General features: G+C 42.4%; 1 protein-coding gene across 2 annotated transcripts in view; it reads left to right on the top strand.

The window, feature by feature from the left end:
* The window catches only part of prkcha (protein kinase C, eta, a), a 204,034-nt gene that overhangs the window by 84,906 nt on the left and 95,321 nt on the right, over window positions 1-23,807 (top strand). The window contains exon 1 of one of the 2 annotated variants that reach the window (XM_048599999.1): window positions 22,722-22,790. The exons of the other annotated variant lie outside the window; for it this stretch is intronic. Coding sequence (XP_048455956.1) covers window positions 22,727-22,790 — 64 coding nt within the window. The 5' untranslated portion in view covers window positions 22,722-22,726. Of the gene's footprint in view, window positions 1-22,721; window positions 22,791-23,807 lie in introns of those variants that run through there. 2 annotated transcript variants of the gene reach the window in all.

Raw genomic sequence — 23,807 nt, 5'->3', positions numbered from 1 at the left:
AGGTGCTGCCTGAGGATCTTTGAATTTCTGCAGTGCATCTGATAGATAGTAGCAGCAGTGTGTACTGAGCGTCAGTGGTGAGGGGAATGAATGCTTGTGGATGTAGTGCCAATCAAGCAGGCTGCTTCATCCTGGATGGTGTCAAGCTTCTTGAGTGTCGTTGGGGCTGCATTCATCCAGGCAAGTGGGGAGTATTCCATCACACTCCTGACTTGTGCCTTGCAGATGGTGGACAGGGTTTGAGGAGTCATGAGGTGAGTTACTCGCCTCAGTGGTCCCAGCTTCTGGCCTGCTCTTGTAGCTACTGTGTTTATATGGTGAGTCCAATTGAATTCTGGTCAATGATCACACCCCAGGATGTTGATAGCGGGGATTCAGTGATGGTAACACCATTGAATGTCAAGGGACGGTGGTTAGATTGTCTCTTATTGGTGATGGTCATAGCCTGGCATTTGTGTGGCATGAATGTTATTTATGAGCCCAAGCCTGGATATTGTCCAGATCATGTTGCATTTGGACACAGACTGAGGAGTCACAAAAGGTGCTGAACATTGTGCAATCATCAGCGAACATCCCCACTTCTGATCTTATGATGGAGGGAAGGTTATTGATGAAGAAGCTGAAGATGGTTGGGCCTTGGAAACTACCCTGAGGAACTCCTGCAGAGATGTCGTGGAGCTGAGATGACTGACCTCCAATGACCACAACCATCTTCCTATGTGGCAGGTATGACTCTAACCACCAAAGAGCTTTCCCCCTGATGCCCATTAACACCAGTTTTGCTAGGGCTGCTCGATGCCACACCCAGTCGAAAGCAGCCTTGATGTCAAGTGCTGTCACTCTCTCACTTCACCTCTGGAATTCAGCTCTTTTGTCCATGTTTGAACCAGGCTGCAATGAGATCAGGAGCTGAGTGGCTTTGGTAGATCCCAAACTAGGCATCACTGAGTAAGTTATTGCTGAGTAGGTGCTGCTTGATCGCACTGTCTATGCCACCTTCCATCACTTTACTGATGATTGAGAGGAGACTGATGGGGCGGTAATTAGTCGGGTTGGATTTGTCCTGCTTTTTGTGTACAGGACATACTTAGGCAATTTTCCACATTGTTGGGTAGACACCAGTGTGGTAACTGTACTGGAACAGCTTGGCTAGGGGACCGCAAGTTCTGGAGCACAAGCCTTCAGTACTATTGTTGGAATATTGTTAGAGACTGTAGCCTTTGCAGTATCCAGTGCCTCCAACCGTTTCTTGATATCATGTGGAGTGAATTGAATTGCTGAAGTCTGGAATCTGTAATGCTGGGGACCACTGGACGAGGCTGAGATGGATCATCCACTCGGCACTTCTGGCTGGAGATTGCTGCGAATGCTTCAGCCTTATCTTTTGCACTGATGTGCTGGGCCCTTCCATCATTTGAAGATGGGGATATTTGTGGAGCCTCCTCCTCCAGTGAGTTGTTTAATTGCCCACCACCATTCACGACTGGATGTGGCAGGACTGCAGAGCTTAGGCCTGATCCATTGCTTAAGGGATCGTTTAGCTCTGTCTTCCACTTGCATACACTCCTGCACTCTCCATTGAACCAGGGTTGATGCCCTGGCTTGATGGTAATGGTTGAGTGGGAGATATGCCCAGGCCATGAGGTTACAGATTATGCAGATACAATTCTTTCTGTTGCTGTTGATGGCCCACAGTGCCTGATAGATGCCCAGTCTTGGGTTGCTAGATCTATTCAAAGTCTTTCCCATTTAGCACGGTGATAATGCCACACTTCACAGTGGAGGTTATTCTCAATGTGAAGGCGGAACTTTGTCTCCACAAGGACTGTGCGATGGCCACTCTTACCGATACTGTCATGGACAGATGCATCTGCAGCCGGCAGATTAGGAAAGATGAGGTCAGGTATGTTTTGCTGTTTTGTTGGTTCCCTCACCACCTGCTGCAGACCCAATCTAGCAGCTTATGTCCTTCAGGACCCGACCAGCTCGATCAGTAGTACTGCTGCTGAGCCATTCTTGGTGGTGGACATTAAAATCCCCCACCCAGAGTACATTTTGTGCCCTTGCCATCATCAGTGCTTCCTCTAAGTGTTGTTCAACATGGAGGAATACTGATTCATCAGCTGAGGGAGGGTGGTATGTGGTAATCAGGAGGACGTTTCCTTGCCCGTGTTTAACTTAAAGCCATGAGACTTCATGGGGTCTGGAGTCAATGTTGAGGACTCTCAGAGCAACTGCCTCCCGACTGTATACCACCGTGCCGCCACCTCTGCTTGGTCTGTCCTGCCGGTGAGACAGGACATTTCCAGGAATGGTGATGGTGGTGTCTGGGACATTGTCTGTAAGGTATGATTCTGTGAGTATGACTGTGAGGCTGTTGCTTGACTAGTCTGTGAGACAGCTCTCCCAATTTTGGCACTAACCCCTAGATGTTAGTGAGGAGGACTTTGTCGGATTAACAGGGCTGTTTCTGCCGTTGTCTGTTCTGGTGCTTAGGTCAATGCCAGGTGATCCGTCCAGTTTCATTTCTTTGAGACTTTGTAGCAATTGGTACAACTGAATGTCTTGCTAGGCCATTTCAGAAGGCAATTGAGAATCAACCTCTGACAATCAACAATGATTTCACGATCATCAGTAGATTCTTAATTCCAGATTTTTTAAAAATTTAATTTAATTTCCAGAGTCCCCAGAACATAATCTAGAGATCCAGAAAAATAGTCCAGCGATAATACCACCAGGCCATTGCCTTCCATCAACACTAGTTTTCCCTTTTTTTAGCTAATATCCCTTCTTGTGAGCCTAAGGTGAGTTGTATTATCAGTGTGTTTAGTCCTTTAATATGAGTCTTTTTAAACTCCTCTTCAACAGATTTCCTTTTCTGGAGTTTATTGGGACTTCTTTCTCCTGCACTGACTGCTCTGAAGACTGCTAAACAACACTGCTTCTAGTACAGGCTCTTTTCTCTGAAGGACACTTGGGCACTGTCCTGAAAAGAAGGAAAAAGCATTCCCACTCCCGGGCATCTCGATGGATCTGTCATTCAAAAAGAACTAGCTTCTGTCTTCTCGTGTCATTGCACACATTGTTGCAATGCAACACTCTGAGTTGATTTCTCTCTCACTCCTAATCACAATTGTTAAGTGAACCAATCACCTGAACGGTTTTAAAATCCTCATTTAGATGCCTATAAACAAAATTTCAGGCAACCCTGCACCATTTTCAGATCTCAGACAAACCAAAAATTAGTTTTTCTTTTCTATCCCATACAATATCAATCTTGGCTTTAAGTCCATTTTGGGACCCAAGTTTCCAGATAATAGTAACGATATCACAAATCTTCTTCACATCCAATAACCCAGGCAAACATTTCAGAACTTGATCTGTGGATTGGGAAGCCATTTTTCTCCCTTAATTTTATTCTTTTGACTCTTCCAGAAATTAGTGACTTCAGGCAAACAATTAAACCTGGAGAGTAACTGCCAGTGGACTATTTGATTAAGGGTCATGGCCGATCACTGTTCAGCTCAATCATTTTTCCTGTCCAAATGTACAGGGTTTTTTTCTCTAGAGCTACTGAAGAGTGGTCAGGGCTAAGAATTCTGGTTAACTCATTGTAATTCTGCTCCCTAACCAAGAATGCTGAATGTAGAGTTCAGGCATTGAAATTGAGCAGCTCAGCCAACTTCACTGAGACCAGAGCTTGAAGCTAATTCATTCTGATCTGAACAGTCTTTGTATTTTTCATGTTTAAATGTTCAGAAGGGCCTGCAAATGTTTCCAAGAGAATGAAGTTTGAAAGTGACGCTGCAGTTAGCCAACTAGAAACATAAAATTCTTTGGTCCCAATACGATATGTTTAACCAAACAGGACTATGTTTAAAGTGAGATTAAGTAAAGTTTAGATAATCACCACCCATTTGATTTCTGGCGAGGTATTCTTGCACTGGTATGCAATGTATTCTACATGCACTGGCTGTGGAGAGCACAATTTGAAACATGTTGCTTGCTTTGCACTCGGCATTTTGTTCTACACTCCTGTAAAAATGCTTAAGCTTCAATTTCCTATCAAAAACCACTTTTAAGAAAATAAATAGCACATTTGCAGCATGCACTGACCACACAATCAGAAGGGACTGATTGCAAAGCATGTGACCACTGTAAACATCTCATTGTCATGCAAACTGCACCTTTGAGTCTCTTGTTTCAGGGTATTGACATGCTCCTGCTGCAATATCTGATCAAGGCTCTTCTAATGCCAATTGAAATGCATCTATTCCCACATGATATCTTTTCTAAAAAAAACTTCTGTTGTGAAATATTAACAAAGTCTATGACCTGAAAGTTTTATGATGTGTAGCACACAAAATGGTTAAAACTCAACATTTATCTTTATCTAGCCTACCATATTCAGTAAAACAGAAGAGAAGGAATTTTGTGTGATTTTTTTAAATCTTCAGGCATTGTTTCTATGTCTATAACGTTTATAAGATCCACGTCTAAAGATTCCTTCTCGCTATTTAGCATGGATATTTACTAGAGTAAAGAAGGATTGTAATTTCATGTGTCAGACTTCTCTGCAGATAGAGGTAGATGCCCCACTTCAACCATTTGAGCAGTTAATCTTGGCTCACACTGTCTGCCGCAGTGTTGAAGGAGCTCTGTGTGCCTGTTCTTGAAAGATGTTAAAGTGAAGCCTCCTCTACCTGCTGGGGTAGAGGGGAAAAAAAAATCATGATCTTGTTCAAAGGAGAAAGTTGGAAATTTGTCCTGGCTAACCTTTATCCCTCAATCTGTGCCTATAGCAGATATTTGTGGGATTTTGAGATAGCAGGAACTGCAGATGCTGGAGAATCCGAGACAACAAGGTGCAGAGCTGGATGAACACAGCAGGCCAAGCAGCATCATAGGAGATGATGCTCCTTGGGCTGCTGTGTTCATTCAACTCTGCACCACATTTGTGGGATTTTGCTATGCTCAGACTGGCTGCTGCTTTCCTGACACTACTGACAAAGTTCAAAATATATTTAATTGGCCGTAAAGCATGTTGAAACATCGTCAAGTTGTAGTGACTGCTATATAAATGCAAGATTCTTTGTTTCATCCTATCAGTCTCTCTTAGAGCAAAGAAAATCTCATTATGTCGTCATCTCAATATTTTCAAATATATAATATAACTCAGCTGATATTTTATCTATAATATTTGGATACTGGCAGTTGGTGATAAACCATCCTTAACTATGAACACATATGTGGTAATTCAGGGCTTGCTAATGCCTTAATGCTGTAGTTAAGGCTGTAACTGACAGTCAACTTTGATTCTAATTTGGGGGCTAAGTTTTATGCTTGACATGCAGGGTCCCTTGCTGTGACATTAATTTCTTCCTTTTATAATTTTTTTTGCTCTTCCACTGAGCAATAACATGCTGAACTATGATGCTATTATATATTTTCTGTAAATACCCAAATTGAATTGGCCAGTCCTCAACTCTGATTGCTTTAAGTTGGAGTTTAATATTGAAAGGCAGTTTAGCTGTGAAGCCTGAGTAAGCCCTCCCTCTGGTTTTAGTTTATGCTCTAACTCTATTGTGTGATTTCACATCGAGTTATTTTTAAAGTGTGGAATTTCTCATGTGTAAAAACTCAGTGCACAAAGTGTATTTCTGTCATTTCAGAAGCCTCTAACTTGGGTGTGTTTCAACCATCTTTCAGTAAACGTATTCACTGCAGACCAAATTAGATCAAGTGTATAGCACAGAAACTGGTTGTTTGACTCAGCTGATCTGTACCCATGTACGTGCTTTACATGAGCCTCTGTCCTCTCTCCTCAACTGGTCCCAGCACCATATTGTTCTGTTTGTTAGTCCTTCATATCATTATCTAGCTAAATAGTAAATCCATTTCAGAATTCTAGAATAATACAATATTGATGGAGGCTACTTGACCTGCCATATTTTTCCACTTCTGAGCTCACTCACGCGCTTTCTCTCTCTCTACCTATCTCTCTGTCTCTCGCTCTGTCTTTCCCTACATCTTTTCATTTTCTTCTGCATCAAGTATTTGTGTTTTGAAAGCTGCAATTGAAACTCCAGGCATCACCCTGGGGGCAGCAGGATCCAAAGCACAATCCTAGCTGCATAAAAATGTTTCTCCTCCGGCCACCCAGCCTCCTTTTGTTAATAACCTCTTCCTTTAAATCTGGTTGGTTGTCCCTTCCTGTCTGCCTTCCTGTCAGGTTATGTGAGCAGTGACAGGTCACCCTCTCTCCTACTTTTAGTGGCAGCCTACTGTCAGAAAACAATGTTTTTCTGAATGAAATAATTTTTTAAAATGAGAGACGGGGTGCTATTGTAACAATTATAACAAGGCCAGCTGGGTGGACCTCCTAATGAGTTCCCTGATTGGGACTGTTAACCTGGTCCAATCAAGGAGCCCTGGCTGATAACTGTGTCTCTCTGAGAGCTGGATCAATGTCAAGGACTTCACGCATAAATAAAGCTTGACTTGTGACGGGTCACCAGCCTTGGGTTACTTCAGCCTCCATCCCAAGGCGCTACCTCTACCTCTACCTTTTGCCTTCCATTGCAATCTGCCAGCTTGTTTCAAAATGCCATGCTTTTGGCCTTTGAGCTTTAAAGAACCCATATGCCACCCTGCACTGGATTTGCCAAATCACGGGCAAATGACTGATTGTCTCTCCTTCCGCCCCCACCCTTGCTGGGGATGGGTTCAACATCTGAACCAGCCTCTCCTCTTCACGAGCAAAAACAAAGTTGCTGGAAAAGTCCAGCAGGTCTGGCAGCATCTGTGAAGGAAAAAACAGAGTTAACGTTTCAGGCCCGGTGACCCTTCCTCAGTCTCTCCTCTTTCCTGTCCCCAGAGAGAAAATTCAGAATTTACTGGAGCACCACTATTTTACCTGACCTCTCTGCATGTGTGCTTATCATCCGAGCTCCCTCAGTGCTGAGCAAGCTTTAGTATCCTGCACTGGCTTCAATTTGTCCCCCTCAAGATCAGGTTTGCTGAGGACAATAGTAATTCCACCAGTGCCAAAGAAGATTCCTATTGGACTCAAAACATTAACTCTTGTTCCTCTCTCCCACAGATGCTGCCAGACCTGCTGAGTTTTTCCAGCATTGTCTGTTTGTTTCAGTTGATCCATCCCTGCAGTCTCAGCTGAAACAGGCTATGTACAAATCACAGTTTAAATCTTGTATTTTGTGTCATACTGTTCCAATGGACCATGAAAGAGGTCACAATGCCTGAATTATTTTATCTCTGTGTATTAATCCAGTTTGCACCCTCTAAAATTCAGTAGCCCTTCCCATCCAGCACTCACACTCACTGAAAGCACTTCATTGTGTTTTTGGATAATATTTATCAATCTTAGCGATTATGTTGGGAGCTTGACATTACTTACATTATTCTCAAGGTTTGTGTTCGAAACTGTCCGAGTTATAAATATTTTTCAGGTATACAACCCTAAAATTAAAACAGAAGCGCCTTAAAGTTCTTACTTAATGGTCCAATTGAAACTAGCCAGATCTGCCCCCAAAAAAAGTAGTGCGGATACTGGAAACCTGAAACAAACAGAGAATGTTGGAGAAACTCGGCAGGTCTAGCAGCATCTGTGGAGAGAGAAATGGAGTTAATATTTTGAGTCCTCAGAGTCAAGTGTTAACTCGGTTACTCTTTTGTGGATGCTGCCAGACCTGCTAAGTTTTTCCAACATTCTCTGCTGTGTTAATTGACGTGAAGTGAAAATAAAACAGTTTAGTTCTGGTGGAGTAAGAGGTAATTGTGTGGCCTGAGTCTTTATGGCTTTTTGGCTAAGTGTGAATTGCGTCAGGTTTTAGGGTGGAATTCTTGCTCAGTCAGATTTTTTACTGTATCTCTGTCAAACACACCTCTTTAGCCACTTACTTCACCATTATGATGTCTGTCATGGCCAAACCTGTCAGTATCGTACTGTGTGCTGTTTCAAAGCAACTCACCACTCAGTGGATACCTGCTGAAAGACTGTCATCCCTTGCAACCATGCCAACTTTGAAAGGTTCCTGTGCACAGGCAAGCACTGGCAATCTAGGCATTTCCCTTCACCAGCAGGGTAATGGCACAGCAGATACAAACCCACACTGACAATGGTACGTAGCTGGCATTGCTGGCACTGCCATACATTTACAACATTGTCCCACTCTGGTCAACATTAAACCACCAGGCCACTTTGCTGCCCTTAGATATATCTCTGCTAAACACCCTCCTTGAGTCACCATTTCTCTTTTCCCAATGCCCACTGGTCAGCTACATCTTGTTATTGTCCAGTCAGGGAACATCACATACAGGCAAGCAATCCAACAATTCCAAACATGGGTGTTTACTGACAGTCAGGTAAGGGGAACACAAAGGAAACAAGTGGGAGCTGCAGTTCACTCCCACAATGGGATCAAAATGCTGGCGCCTTGACATTGATGGTCTGCTGCACCCAGTTCTTCTCGACTGGAACTGGGTGTCAGTCAGGTCCTGTCCATCTTGTAGCACCTGAAGTAGCAGAGCTCTGCCATTCACAAAGAGAGCTTCTTCCAGTTTATCCCTCTCCTCAGATGACTGCTTCTCTTCCCTCATCCTCTCAGCATCGCTGCCATCACCTCATTGCCTGCACCAGTTGTGCAGAACACAATACACCAGGATGGTGCAGCATGGTCTGCCCAGACTGCTCCAAGCTGCAGAGGTCTATCTTCTCCAGCCCTTTAGTCTGTTCCACCACGGTCCAGGTCACAGCACGTGCACCAACGTCATGAAAGTGCTGCATCAGCTGAGTGACTGACACATCACATCAAAAAGAGAGTGTCTGCTCTGTTCTGACCTCCTTCCCATTCCCAGACCCACATCAAACATTTCATTAAGCATCGCATTCATTTCAGTCCATCGTATCTCCATATCACATAATGGAATGATGTTCCCCTCGTGCCACTGGAACCTTGGAAGTTCCCCAAGTGATGGGGCATTTTTACCTTGCACCCACCTCCTTTTAAGTTATCGTTGCTAACTTCTACATCACTGAGATGACAATGTTAGCTTAGCAAGCACCAAAAGCATGGTGCAATCCATCCCTGACCAGCATTTCACATATCAGCATGTTTGCTCTGCATACATGTGAAGGAACATTTACAGATGAAATATAGCTGCAACTTGCAAACCCATGCTTCGTGTATTTGCTCCTTCAATATTCTGGTAGCCAGCAGACGTGGAACCCATGCTTTAACCTATAAAAGCGACACTGACCCTGCCTATCCTGAATGTTGTCTCTGCACTGTCCAGCTGTATTTCCCAAGCGGTGATGGTGAACACAGCTCCCAGTAGTCACTATCAACACTGTGCTCTGCCTGCTCGCTTGACTGAGGACTAGCCCCCACCATGGAACTACTGATGGCCTTTAATACTGGGTGAAGCACCTAATGCATGGACACAGCCTGGTGCTAAATGATGCAAACAGCCCTGAGCTTCAATCCATGAGCTCGATATGCAGGTCTCTTCCCTCAGCCACCTGCAAGTGCATTAGTCACATGTCATGATGGTCACAAGGAGTTGACAAATGTTGGATGCAGGTGTCCATGGTTGGGGGCAAAAACAGAAGTTAGTGGAAAAGCTCAGCAGGTCTGGCAGCATCTGTGAAGGAGAAAACAAAGTTAACGTTTCAGGTCCAGAGACCCTTCCTCGGAACTGATGGTAGGTGGGAAAACGTCAGTTTATATGCAGAAAATAGGGAGGGGGATGGGGTAGGGAGTAAACAATAGGACAGAGCCTAAAGAGAGAGAAGAAGAATTGGACAAAGGAGTTGCTAATGATCAGGCTGGGAGGGTGAGTAGTTGTTAATGGGGACTGTTAGTGACTAACAACAGGGAGTGTGTAATGGTAGGCTATGTGATAGCAAGACCTGCTGCGTGGGGTAGGGGGCTGGGACCTGGGAGAGTTTAGACCCTAAAATTATTGAACACGATATTGAGTCTGGAGGGCTGCAGGGTCCCCAAGTGGAAAATGAGGTGTTGTTCTTCCAGGTTGCATTGAGCTTCGCTGGCACACTGCAGCAAGTCAGAGACATATACATGGCCAGGGAACAGGGTGGTGTGTTAAAGTGGTAGGCAACAGGTAGCTCAGGGTCTTTTTTGTGAGCAGAACGTAGATGTTCTGCAAAGCGGTCACCCAGTCCCTGGTTGGGGTGGTGGGGGTGGCGGGGTGGGGTGTGTTGCGTGGCTAGTGCGTGTGGGGCAGGTGCTGAGATGCTGTTTAATCCTAAGCAGGTCCCTCCAAGTAAGAGGTACTCACTTTAGTTTCCATTCAAACATTTCGTATACTTCTGAAAGGCTATTTTATATTGTATTGCATTGTGTTCCAACTTGCATACAAATTGACTTGCAAACAGACTTGAGAACAGAACCCATTCGCAGCTCGGAGACTGCCTGTAAATGGAAGCCAGCAAATCTGATCGAATGATCTTCATTGCACCATTAGATCACTGTCTAGTTTTAAACAACCACATGTGACTTTTACCTCCGTAAAGTAGGGCACCATGTGGGTTCCACCACCAACATGAAATATATCACTGATCAAATTCATGTTACAAAGAGGGACAAGCCTGTCATCTGTGTATTTCACACAGAAACAGCCTGGTACTTGGGGCCAGTTGAGATCACAGGAATCCAGGCACAGCAGAGCCTTGGAGTACTCATTTAGTGGAAGTTTCTAAATCAAACCCACCCTTCTCCCCCTCACATCTACTTTATATGTTCATCTTTAAAATATTTTTCAGTAATTTCCAGTAGTGAATGTCCCATCACTGACATTTTGATGAGGTCAGTGACTAGAATCAATTGTACCGACGATAAAATCACCCGCGGCAGTAATCTGGTACTGGTATTGGTGCACAGGATGTGGAGGAGTGTGGTCAGTGTCACTATATCGGATGGGTTACTCAATAGTGTGAGACACATTTGCTCAGAAATGGGAATGATCTAGACATGAAGCTATGTCTGGTGGTTGGACCAGTAGAAAGAGAATTCCGGTTTAATGTTATACCACTAGACTAGTAAATCAGAGATCTGGATTAATACATCTGGGGGCTAGAGTTTAATCCTCATCACATAAAATTTAAATTCAATTATTAATATACCTGAAATAAAATGTCAGTTTCATTGATAATTGTGCAACTACTGAGTTGTTATAAGACCCCATCGAGGTGACTAATGGCTTTCAGGGGAGAAAATCAGCCAACATTAGCTGGTTTGGCCTTGAGACCCACAATATTGTGGTTGCCTCTTAACTGCCCTCTGAAATGACTGAGCAAATCACTCAGTAAAAGGGCTATTAGGAAGAGGCAGTAAATGCTGGCCTTGCCAAGAATCCTGACATTCCATGGATGAATTTAAAAAAACCAACCAGACATGTGATGAATACACTTGCAGGTAGCTCAGGAAAGAGACCTGCATTTCAAGCTCATGGATTGAAGCAGGTTTTATTTCAGGACTGTTTGCACCTTTTAGCACTGGGCTGTTTTGGTATTAGCTGCTCCTTTCCTCCTGATGCTGCCTGGCCCGCTGTGTTCTTCCAGCCTCCAGTTTGTCTACCTTGGATTCCAGCATCTGCAGTTTTTTTTTGTCTCTAAATCGTCAGTGCAATGCTAGGTCTATGGACAGAAAGTACACTAACACACAATTGAAGTTTATGCCTATTTGATCACTTCCTTGTGTCCCTCACACTTGCACCCCAATCCCCCTTTCCAAACCCATTTCCTTCTGCAACGTTCCCTTGGAGAAAATTCTTGCCCTGACCTCCTTTAAATCTCTTACAATAGCACTTTCAAATTTATAACTCTCCAACTTTGTCATTTGTTAAATTTTGATGTTTGTGAGATTACTATAATTTGACATTGTAACTTTAAATTTCGGGTAAATGAAAGGAGTCTTTTGACCTGTTCTAAAATCTGCCTTACAGTAAAGCTCGGTAGTTTTACTTGCTGAAAATCAAAGGAAAGCTCAGGTTATGTTACTAAGAGGTGGTGCAAAGTATTTATGCTTTGAGACAACTAACAGCAGGCATTGAGTTTATTGTGAATCTCCCAATGTCCAAGAAAGGTGTGGTTGATATTGGATTGTGAGTAGTCATATTGTAAACAATCCATTTAAAATGAAAGGGTGTTGGGATTAAAGACTGATGAGCTAGCATTTCTACCTCGATAGAAGGTTATTGTCTTTCAACCTTGCTTTGGGAAGAGAGTACAGGAAGCCATTTTTATGATTAGGTTACAGGCCTTCCTCGCAAGTTAATGAATATCATGGACATCAGAGTATTAGTGTGGTTATCAGAGAAAGAAAACCTCAACTCTACAAGATATTGCAGCCACGTGCAGGTGGCTGATGATATCTAGTCAAGGAGGAACATCCTGGAACCTTCTACAATTTCTAAGTTTGTTCTTGTATGGGCAGAGGAAGATAAATCATTGAAATCAGCTTGCTGCTGTTGGTAGATTTAAGAAACTCTCTGAAAACGGAGGAAAGCACCTGAAGATAGTCAATGAAAGGGGAACGTAGGAATCCATTGGAAGCTGGAAGCAGCTGTGGACTGTTTATTATAAGGGCTGTAGCTTACACTCCCTACTGCCTCAGCAAGGAAACCAACATAATCAAAGCCCTCTCCCACCCCAGTTATACTCTCTTCCACCCTCTCCCATCAGGCAGAAGATACAAACGTTTGAAACCACATACCAACAGTTTTAAGAACAGCTTCTTCTCCACTGTTATCGGACCTATGAATGGACCTCTCCCCTATATTAGAGTTGATCTTTCTCTGCACCTTCTCTGTAGCTGAAACACTATATTCTGCATTTTCTTCTATTACCCTGATGTACTTATGTAAGGTATGATTTGTCTGGATAGCACGCAATACAATAATTTTCACTGTATCTCTGTCCATGTGACAATAATAATAAATTAAATCAAATTGTTGATGAGTATAAAGGGGGAATCTTCCTCTCTGTAGCTTGATGCATAAATTATCTACAAATCATCGTCAGCAATCACTTGCTAATGAGTATGATTATCCAGCTAGGAAATTGCAAGTCGCTCATCCTAGGTTCTATGGGTCCTTGTGTGGTTGATGAGCTTGATCGCAAAGCCACATCCCCAATGCACATTTGGCAGATGTTTCCAGGAGGTAGAAGTGGACCTTTGCCTTGAGATCATTGGCATTTCTTTCTCCAGTTCCTTTTCTCTACTTCCTCTTGCTGCTGGGTGTATTCAGAGCTGAGCCCCTTCGAACAGGAAGTTCCTCCAAGCCAGTTTCTTCTGAGAAAGGGTTTCCCATGCATTTACATCAATGTTGCGTTTCTTGAGAAAGGCTTCAGCGAGTCTTCCAAATGCTTTCTTTGTACTCCTCTTGTTTGAGTGCCTTTCTTGAGCTGGGCGAAGATTTGTTTCGATTGGAACTCAGGCATCCTAGCAAGTGACTAGCCCAGTGGAGTTGGTTTCGGCTCATGCTATTAACTGCTTCAAGGATACTGATATCAATATGCCTGCCCTCCCGGCTGATGTGGAGAATTTGTCTCAAGCAGCATTGACAGTACTTTTTCAAGGATTAAGGAGGCATCTACATGTAGTCTAAGTTTTGGAGCTATATAGAAGAGTCAAAAGAATGATGGATGTCATGGTCATTAGGTGCTTGAAGATTGGAAGGAATGTTGAACCTCTGCATCAATGTCAGCTTTAGCTGACAGGTAGCTTTCCAGATAGGGGAAATGTTCACATTTTAGGAGGATTTGTCTGTTGATCTTTTTGGAAGGATGGACTAGAACTATACCTGTGACAAGTTGATAAAGGATTTGAGTCTTCTTGAGGTTGAGCCTGAGACCAATTCTTCAGTGTACTTCTGTGAAGACATTAAGTGAGACTTGAAGATTCTGTTCTGAGAGAGCAGAGAGGATGTTGTCATCCACGTACTGAAGTTCCGTAAATGAGATCAGTGTTGTTTTTTCCTTGGATTTCAAACAGTTTAGGCTGTCTACAAAACATTTCAAGTCCACAAACTGGGAAGCTTGTTCTTGACAGGATGAAGAATGATGCCGATGAAGATGGAGAAAAAGGTGAGGGGCAATGACACATATCTTTTTGACCTCAAAGGATCCTGTCATAGTACTGTCAATGAGGACCATTGCTGACATCTTGTCATGGAGGAGACTGAGGATGTTGATGAATTTAGCTGGAAATCTAGCCTTTGACATGGTCTTCCATAGAACACCCTGATCTAACTGAGTCGAAAGCCTTGGTTAGGTGGATGAACAAATAGAAAATGAAAGCTTAGTAAATAGTGTTTTATGTCACTTGTTGCGATAAATTTTAATGACATGAAACTTTAAGATTTTATTCTTTCATTTATTAACTAGAAGTTTGAATTTCATGTTAAACATATATCTCCAAAGGTAGTTGGAAGTGGTAAGCTAATGGTTAACTGAACACTTGCATATTATGTACATGGTATATCATTGTTCAGTTTAGCTGCTGGGAGATGAGACAGATGTAAACTTATTGTTCCCATTTTGAGGTAGAATCAGTGGTCAGGTTGCATTAGCTGTGTTACATTTAACACATGTTGAAAGTGGACCAGTATTGCAGTCCTACAATAAAGAAGCAGCATAACATGACTAACCTTTTCCCTTGTACAAGTAAAAAGAACAGATTTTTATTTTTTCATTGATAAATACAATAGCCAAAAACATTTTCATGTGGAAAATAATGCACCACTACTGACTAAGCTTCAGTCTCTCCAAGAAAGTTGCTTGCATATAATACTTTTTCAAACAAGTCAGATCTTGCTGGGACAATTTCATGTCCTCATCGATGTTATTAATATGTTAAATATATGACTAAAAAATCTCTTGCATTTAAGTAACAGTAGTAGTAGTGGGCTTGCAAAGATGCATAATATTGATCAAGGAGATATGGCAATAACATGAATACACGAAATCAAAAAAGCTAGGTTGTCCAAATGGTTTAGAATAAGAAAGCTGTAAGGATAAAATATAGAATAACATTTAAATATGGGAATGGCACAATTATGAAGGAAAGGTTTCGTGCCATTGTGTAAGTTTTTGACATGGTAAAGTCAAAATGTGAAAAAGAGGAAGGTGTCTGATCCTGAAAGGCAACAGTGCTTCTTACACCAGTGGTTTGCTGCAAGGTGGAATTTCAATCCCACCTATGGCTTTCACAGGGACAGTTATTGGAATACCTTCTGTCATTCCTGTACCACATTTCTCCTGTGACAATAACAGCTTTAAGATGTTGTACACAGCATCTATGACATTGAGAATTCTGTCAAAGAACATCACTGTGAAGTAACCAAATAAATAGATGTTTATATTAATGTGTAGATAATAAATGAGGTTTTCATAGAATCCCCACAGTGTGGAAACAGGCCCTTTGGCCCAACAAGTCCACATCGACCATCACAGCATCCCCACCAGACCTATCCCCCTATAACCCATCTAGTCTACACATCCCTGAACACCATCGGCAATTTCGCATGGCCAATCCACCTACCCTGCACATCTTTGGACTGTGGGAGGAAATTGGAGCACCCAGAGGAAACCCACGCCGACACAGGGAGAATGTGCAAACTCCACATAGACAGTCGCCTGAGGGTGGGATTGAAGCCAGGTCTCTGGTGCTGTGAGGCTGCAGTGCTAACCACTGAGCCATCGTGCCACCCTTTTTTATAACCCACCTAATCTACTCATCCCTCAACACCATGGGCAATTTTTCATGGTTAATCCACCTAGCCTGGTTAAGAGCTTGTTCAAAGAGGTGCATTTAGTGCATGCTTTAAAGAAAGGAGGGGTGGAGAACATGAGAATTTATCAAGGCGTAGGAACCTCGATGGGTAAAGGTCCATTAAAGGAATGGGTGCTACAAATGTGCCAGCTGGTGGAGGATTGGAGAGTTTATGAATGGAGCAACTTACTGAGAAAGGGAGGGGATCTGAGGCCATATCAACGCATTGGGATGATCATTTTAATTTGTAGGTATTGGGGACCGGGAGCCAAAGTAAGTTACCAATGACAGGAGTAATAGGTGAATTGAATTAGGTGCAGTCTAGGCATCTGACTGTAGTATTTTTGAATAAGACAAAGATTCCAGAGATTGGAAGATGGGAGACGAGGAGAGCATTGGAATATTTAAGTTTGGAAGTGACAAAAAATGGTAGATGAGAATTTCAGCACCACTTGAACAGAGATGGGGGTGAAATGGGTAGGGGATGTGTAGAGGCAGGTGATCTCATTGTGGTCAGTTGGTTCAGCATGAAACAATGGCTGGAGAGAGGTGCAGTCCATGACAAGGGAGTGCAGTCACTGGTGCTGATGTTGATGGCTCCTGTCATTGTAACTTTAACAGCAGGGATTTTTTTTCCTTTTCCAAATTGTACAGAGGCTTTGGTGGGATCAAGAGAAGTGATGGAGTATTAACGGTTGGTATCATCAGCTGACCCAAGTGTTTGGATGATGTTGCCAAGCATAGATGTTTGGGGACTCCAGAGATACTGATCTGTGTGTGTTGCAGTGGAGTGAAGATATTGAGAGATTTTGGGTTAGGATCAAATAGATTAGAATTCAAATGAGGACAGTCCCTTTGAGCTGGACAATGGGAGATGGTTATAGAAAAAATTGTTGACCATATCGAAGATTTTTTTTTGTTTTTATCTTGATGGTGACAATGAGTTTTGGGACTATTGGTTATTTCTTTTTATTTTGCAGCACCTAATGTCTATCTGGGTTGCTTTCTGTCCCCTGCTAATCACATGATTTAATGACAATGAGGTTGTTGAAGTTGGGGGTAGGGGAAAGCAGCCTGGAAGACTGGTTATCGCGGTGTAGGAAGGTTTCTTGGGAGGTATGATAAGCAAAGATGCATGGTGTCTCAGTAGTTAACACTGCTGCCTCACAGCACCAGGGACCTGGGTTCGATTCCAGCTTTGGGTGACTGTCTATGTGGAGTTTGCACAATCTCCCGGTGTCTGTGTCCTCCCACAGTCCAAAGATGTGCAGATTAGGTGGATTAGCTATGGTAAATTGCCCTGTCATATCCAAGGGAATGCAGTTTAGATGGGGTAGCCATGGTAAATGTGGGGCCACAGGGACGGGTCAGGGTGGGATGTTCTTTGGAGGGCTGGTGCTGGACTGAATGGCCAGTATCTGCACTGTAGGGATTCTGAGTTGACCAGTAATGAGAGCTCATCTCAGCACCAGACAGCCTCAGCTATGTAGAAAGTCCTGGCTTGGCTGGTTGGTTGATTTATTGTCATGTGTATAGTGAAAAGCTTTGTTTACCGGCAGTTCATAGTAAGCGAGGACATATAGACTAAAAAGACTCAGACAGAGGCATACAGGCTACAAAACAGAAGTTTCTGGAAAAGTTCAGTATGTCTGGCAGCATCTGTGAAAAAAAAAATCAGAGTTTATGTTTCGGGTCCAATGACCCTTCCTCAGAACCGGATCGAAACATTAACTCTGATTTTTTTCTTCACAGGTGCTGCCAGACCTGCTGAGCTTTTCCAGCAACTTTGTTTTTGTTCCTGATTTACAGCATCCGCAGTTCTTTCGGCATACAGGTTACATTGCACAGGGCGTGCACTGGGCGAGATCAATGTTAGCATTATTTGAGGCTAGAGTGTCCATTCATCAGTCTGATAACGGCTGGGAAGAAGCTGTTCCTGAACCTGCTCGTGCATGCTTTTAGGCTTCTGTAAATTCTGCCTGATGGAAGTGGTTGTAGAAGATCATTACTGGGGTGCGATGAGTCTTTGATGTTGGCAGCCTTTCCGTGGCAGTGAGCCGTGTAAATAGAGTCCATGGATAGAAGGTTGGCTTCCGTGATTGTTTGGGCTGTGCGCACAACCTTAGAACATAGAACACAGAACCGTACAGCACAGTACAGGCCCTTCGGCCCACAAAGTTGTGCCAAACTTTTATCCTAAACCTAAGGTCTATCTAACCTCCACCACTACCTTATACTATCATCCATATGCCTATCTAATAGCCGCTTTAATGCCCCTAATGAAGCGGACTCCACTAGCCTCTCCGGCAATGCATTCCACGCCCCTACCACTCTCTGAGTAAAGAACCTAACTCTGACATCTCCCCGATGTCTACCTCCTTTCACTTTAAAACTATGTCCCCTTGTAAAAGCTACCTCCACCATAGGAAAAGGTCTCTGGCTGTCTACTCTATCTATACCTCTGATCATTTTGTACACCTCTATCAAGTCACCTCTCATCCTTCGTCGTTCTAAAGAGAAAAGCTGTAGCTGTCTCAACCTTTCCTCGTAAGGCCTTCCCTCCATTCCAGGCAACATCCTGGTAAATTTCCTCTGCACCTTTTCTAACGCTTCCACATCTTTCCTGTAATGAGGTGACCAGAACTGGACACAATACTCCAGATGTGGCCGAACCTTTATGTAGTTTCTTACTGTTCTGGGCAGAGCAATTGCCATACTAGGCCATAATGCACCCAGACACTATGCTTTCAGTTGTGCATCTGTAGAAGTTGGTGAGGGACCTTATGGATATGCCAAATTTCCTGAGTCACCTGAGGAAGAAGAGGCATTGTTGTGCAAGTCCGGGACAGGTTGTCAGCTATCGTCACTCATAGAAACTTGCTGCTCTTCACCCTCTCAACCTCAGCTCCGTTAATGTAATTGAGAGCATGTTCGCCTCACTTCTTTCTGAAGTTAATGATCAGTTCTTTAGTTTTACCGATGTTGATAGAGAGATATTCTCATTGCACCATGTCACCAAGCCCTCTATCTCCCATCTGTATTTTGACTTGTTGTTGTTAGATATCCATTCTACTACAGTGGTGTCGTCAGCGAACTTGTAGATGGCATTCGTTTAGAATTTGGCAACACAGTCATGGGTATACAGGGAGTACAGTAGGGGGCTAAGAACATATCCTTGGGGGACTCGAGTGTTGAGTGTTATTGTGGAGGAGGTGCAGTTACCTATCCTCACTGATTGCAGCCTATGGGTCAGAAAGCTGAGGATCCAGTTGTAAGGGGCACAGCCGTGATCAAGGTCATGCAGTTTTGAGATCCGTCTGGAGGGAATAATGATGTTGACTACAGCTCTGCCTTCAATGAACAGGAGTCTGACGTAGGTGACCTTGTTGTCCAGGTATTCCAGGGATGAGTGCAGGGGTAGGGATATGGCATGCTCTGTCGACCTGTTACGTCGGTAGGCAAGTTGTAGGGGATCGAGGCAGGCTGGGGGACTGGAGTTGATGTAGGCCATGACCAGCCTGTCAGAGCACTTCATGATTAGTGGAGGTCAGAGCCACTAGACAGTAGTCATTAAGGCACGTTGCATGTGTTTTCGTAGGTACGGGGATGGTGGTGGTCTTCTTGAAATAGGTGGCAACTTTGGCTTGTAGGAGGAAGAGGTTGAAGCTGTCATTGAGTACCTCCACTAGTTGGTCCACACAGGATATGTGTGCTCAGCCGGGGACACCATCCAGGCCATCGCTTTCCTTGGGTTGTCTCCTAGGAAGATCGATCTGACATCTGAACGTTGAAATTTAATGTACAAAAAGCAAAATATGAAACATCCCCATGCCCCATCCATTCTAGTTCACCCCCTTGCCCCCTTTACAGTCCCAATTCCAGCTTGGTGCCAACTCATTTGCCGACACACCCTTTGCCATATACTAACCTAGTATCCACATTAGGCAGATTTCAAAACACAAGCATATTTGAGGTAAAGCAAAGCTCTCCAAAGCAACATTTTAATTATTTTGTGGTAGAATTCATTATGTTGCAAAGATAAAAACATGCATTTACATTTCTTCAACTGAATAAAGTCTGGTAATTCAAGTGCACGGTGCCTTATAATAACAAGCATTGGAATTCATTCATAGTCCCACTTCAAAGAGCATGTAAACACTTGTAGCTGTCAATGGGAATAGAAGACCCCCCTCTGTGATAATAGATGATGGTGAAATCAATCATGCAGGAGCAATCCAGTAACAAAGCCTTCAGCCTTTATCAGCAGGCAGTATGAAAAATCAATCAATGACTTATTTATAAACATCCCAGACATTTTTTTTGTAAGGGCAGGATTTCTAAATGTCTTATCAGCCTGACAACTCCCTTTGACATGTCCTTTTAAAATCTTTGACAAATTCCTCTGATGGATCCCCTTGACACTTGCGTTTCACAGTTTTGACAGCCGAGTTTGACAGGTCTGTTTTTTGTTCTAATGAATCTGACAGTAATTAATTTTAAATGTTCTACGCATATTTATGCACGCTCTTAACAATTTCAGAAGGGACCTTACCTTCAGTAAAGCTGCTCTGAGACCAGATCCAAAGGGATACCTTGCCTTTTCGAAGGGAAACCCTGGCTATTCAACTGAATCCACGAAGTGCTGTCACCAGGTCTAATCTACAATTTGTGGTTCACAACCCAAAGCTACTGAAATCCCATGTCAGTAGGATAGGCGATAGCCTAGTGGTATTATTGCTGGACTGTTAATCCAGGGACCCAGATAAAATTCTGTCAACCTGGGTTCGAACCCCGCCATGCCAGATGGTGGAATTTGAATTCAGTAAGTATCTGGAATTAAGAATCTAATGATGACCATGAACCCATTGTCGATTGTCAGGAAAAACCCACCTGGTTCACTAATGTCCTTTAGGGAAGGAAACTGCCATCCTTACCTTGTCTGGCCTACATGTGACTCCAGACCCACAGCAATGTGATTGACTCTTAACTGCCCTCTGGGCAATTAGGGATGGGCAATAAATGCTGCATAGCCAGCGATGTCCTCATTCTGTGAATGAATAAGAAAAAAACTGGTGATTTTAATGGCCAGCTGCATCCATAAACCACACACATGTGAAATGTATCCACTCCATTCAGTCTGGGGCTGCGATTTAGACTGTCAGGCAGACCTACTATTTTTGCCATTACAGAGACACTCTCCCTAGTGGTGAAACTCTGGCCCAAACAGAAGATGTAGAAAAACAGCTGTGTTAGAGTACTTCAGAAATCAGTCACGTTTTTCCTCCAAAACTTGTTACATTTATCACATGGCAGGTCTCAAGTTACTCATATACCATCTTCTGAGATTTTGTTTGGAGGAAATCTACTTGATAAGAGGAGGTGGAACTTGTCAATTGGATAAATGTGATAACTGTAGCAGTAACAGGTGTTAAACTTATAAGCATCCAACTGGCAAAGGAAGAAGCAAGGGATTAGTTTCTTTTTATACATGCCCTAGTCTTTTCCCAAGTAGTGTCAGTTGCTCTTAATTACAACTAGAGCATGCACATACACCCATTCAATTGACCGAGTATTAGCAACATTAGTAGATTCACTTCTATCCTAAAGAGAGAAAAAAAATTAACAAGCATATATTTACAAATTAAAAAGTTAAAAAACTGAAGAGAGAGGAATTACACATCCAAGACTTGCATCATGAGGCATCCTCCTTCTGTGATCCCCAACAGCTGATTGTTTGACCAAAATGAACACTTTCAAATCAGACAGTTGTTGGTTTTTATTATCCATCCATTTGGATTTGGAGATATTTTTTCCAACATTTGTACCAAACTCATAATAACAACACATTGAAGATTAACATCCTCCTAGAACAGTAATATGAATCAATCTATATACTTGCAATTTTGATCCCATATTACTTGCAGATGCACTCTTTCAGTTTCCTGGCATCAAAGAAGCTTTCATCATTAGTCCTTTAGCGACATGTTAGCCAGGTAGCTGAACCACTTTAAAACGTTTGCTTCATTATATCCATTCATATAATATGATACAAATGACTATGATAAGACAAACTGTTGTATTTTTTGAATTAATCCCTGTACATAAATTATGCATGTTTAGTTTATTAGTGAACGGAAGCAGCAAAACAAAGACTGGTCCAGGATTCTTCTTAAAAAAAGTTTTATTTTCATTAATGCCCGAGATTCTGCATCAGTAGGTATTGTTGCTGTTGTTCATGTTTATCTATTCTTGCTGCATACTGCTTCCTTCGGTGTCCTGGGTGTTTTTTTTAACGTGCCAGTGAGGAACTAAGAGTTGCAATACGTGTCTCTTTCCTGGTGAAAATTGGCCTGCATTCTCAAAACATGTCAGGGTTTACTATTCACAATCATAATCCCACTTTACATCATCAAAAAGTTCCAAATTTTCCCAGGTTCCAGTCATTGTAGAATTGAATCTTTGGTTGGATTTACCCAGTGTTAAAAATAGATCTTCACCATTTTATGTTGTGAGAACTCTTTCTGTGCAGTCAGTGAATTTCTGATCATAACAAGGTGTGCATAGGTTGGGCTGCAATTAGTCAATTGGAGCTAATTTATATCATATTATGTGTGACAAGGAGATTAATCTACATTCAGTAAATAATTAGTTCATCCATGAATTATCTCCGGTAGCCTATCCCTCTGCACAGAATAAATAGTATTTATTTCAACAGGCACCAGGTTTTATTACTTTTAATTATCTCTAGACTTGTGAATAGCATATTCTGAAGCCTGCAATGTCATGTTCACTTAGGCAAACAATTAAAAACCGAGTAACCTCACTTTGCTAAATGATTAATCAGGTTACAGAGTTTTATTTTGTTGTCTGCCAGACCTGCTCCTATTTTGTAGTCTAGAGAGCTTGTGTTCATGTTGATAGTCAAACTGATGACGAATCATAGGAGCATAGCAAAAGACATTTCCTGTTTCAATGGTGAGCATGGAGGGTACATTTGTACTGAAGCATTTCAATGTTTGTTGCTGTCTAACCCAATTTAAAGGAGTAAATTGACTGACAGATGTTAAGATCACCCCATCTGAGTGACTTGATTCTTGAGTGACTGAAGAAACAAAGGTTATAGCCACAATCTTCCAGTCCTTTTCAGATAGAGGAGTGGTAGCAAAGGCTTGGAGAATTGTGAATGTTGCATTTCTGTTCAACAAGGACCATGGTGTAAACCCAACAATTAATCTTGCATCAATGGCAGGGAAATTGTTAGATATATTAATCTCAGATAAAATTATATAGAATAGTTTTTTGAAAACATGCATTAATAAATAAAGTTTGCATGAATTTGTCAAATATAAATTTAATAACTTGATTGAGTTTTTTTGGTGAACAAATGGATAAGGGTAGTGCAGTTGATGAGTATATATATATGGACTTTTAAAAAGAAGTCTGATAATATATAACATATTATGCTTTTTCGCAAGATTGTAGCCCATTGCATTAGGGCAGCGGCTGCATAGATTTGACATTGAATAAGGGACAAAAACAAAGAATAGTAGTGAACTGTTATTTGTCATCATAGGTAGCAGCAGTGCCACATAGAGGTCATTGTTGGGACCGCTGCTGTGTTTTATGTATATGAATGTACGGATGTTGGTGTACAGAGCATAATTTCAAAGACTGTAGATGACATTAATCTCTCAAATGTAGTGAGCAGTGAGGAGAATGGTGACAGGCTCAATGAAGGTAAAGACTGGTGAAATAGGCAGACACATGGTAGATGAAATTTAACACAGAAGTGCAAAATTATCTATTTTTGGGAGGATGAACAAGGAGAGGCAATGAAACTTAATTATGTAATTTTAAAGAAAGAGAGCCCAGAGTTATGGACAGTGGTGGTGGTGAAGGAAATTTAAAGGGAATACAGCATCATTTGTTTTATAAGTGGAGGCACACAGTATAAAAACATGGAAGCTATACTAAATAATTACAGTTGAGCCT

This window comes from Rhincodon typus, chromosome 8 (assembly GCF_021869965.1).
Source record: "Rhincodon typus isolate 14 chromosome 8, sRhiTyp1.1, whole genome shotgun sequence".
Lineage (NCBI taxonomy): Eukaryota > Metazoa > Chordata > Chondrichthyes > Orectolobiformes > Rhincodontidae > Rhincodon > Rhincodon typus.
The sequence above is the reverse complement of the archived record's forward strand: the minus strand, read 5'-3'. Positions and strand labels throughout refer to the sequence as shown.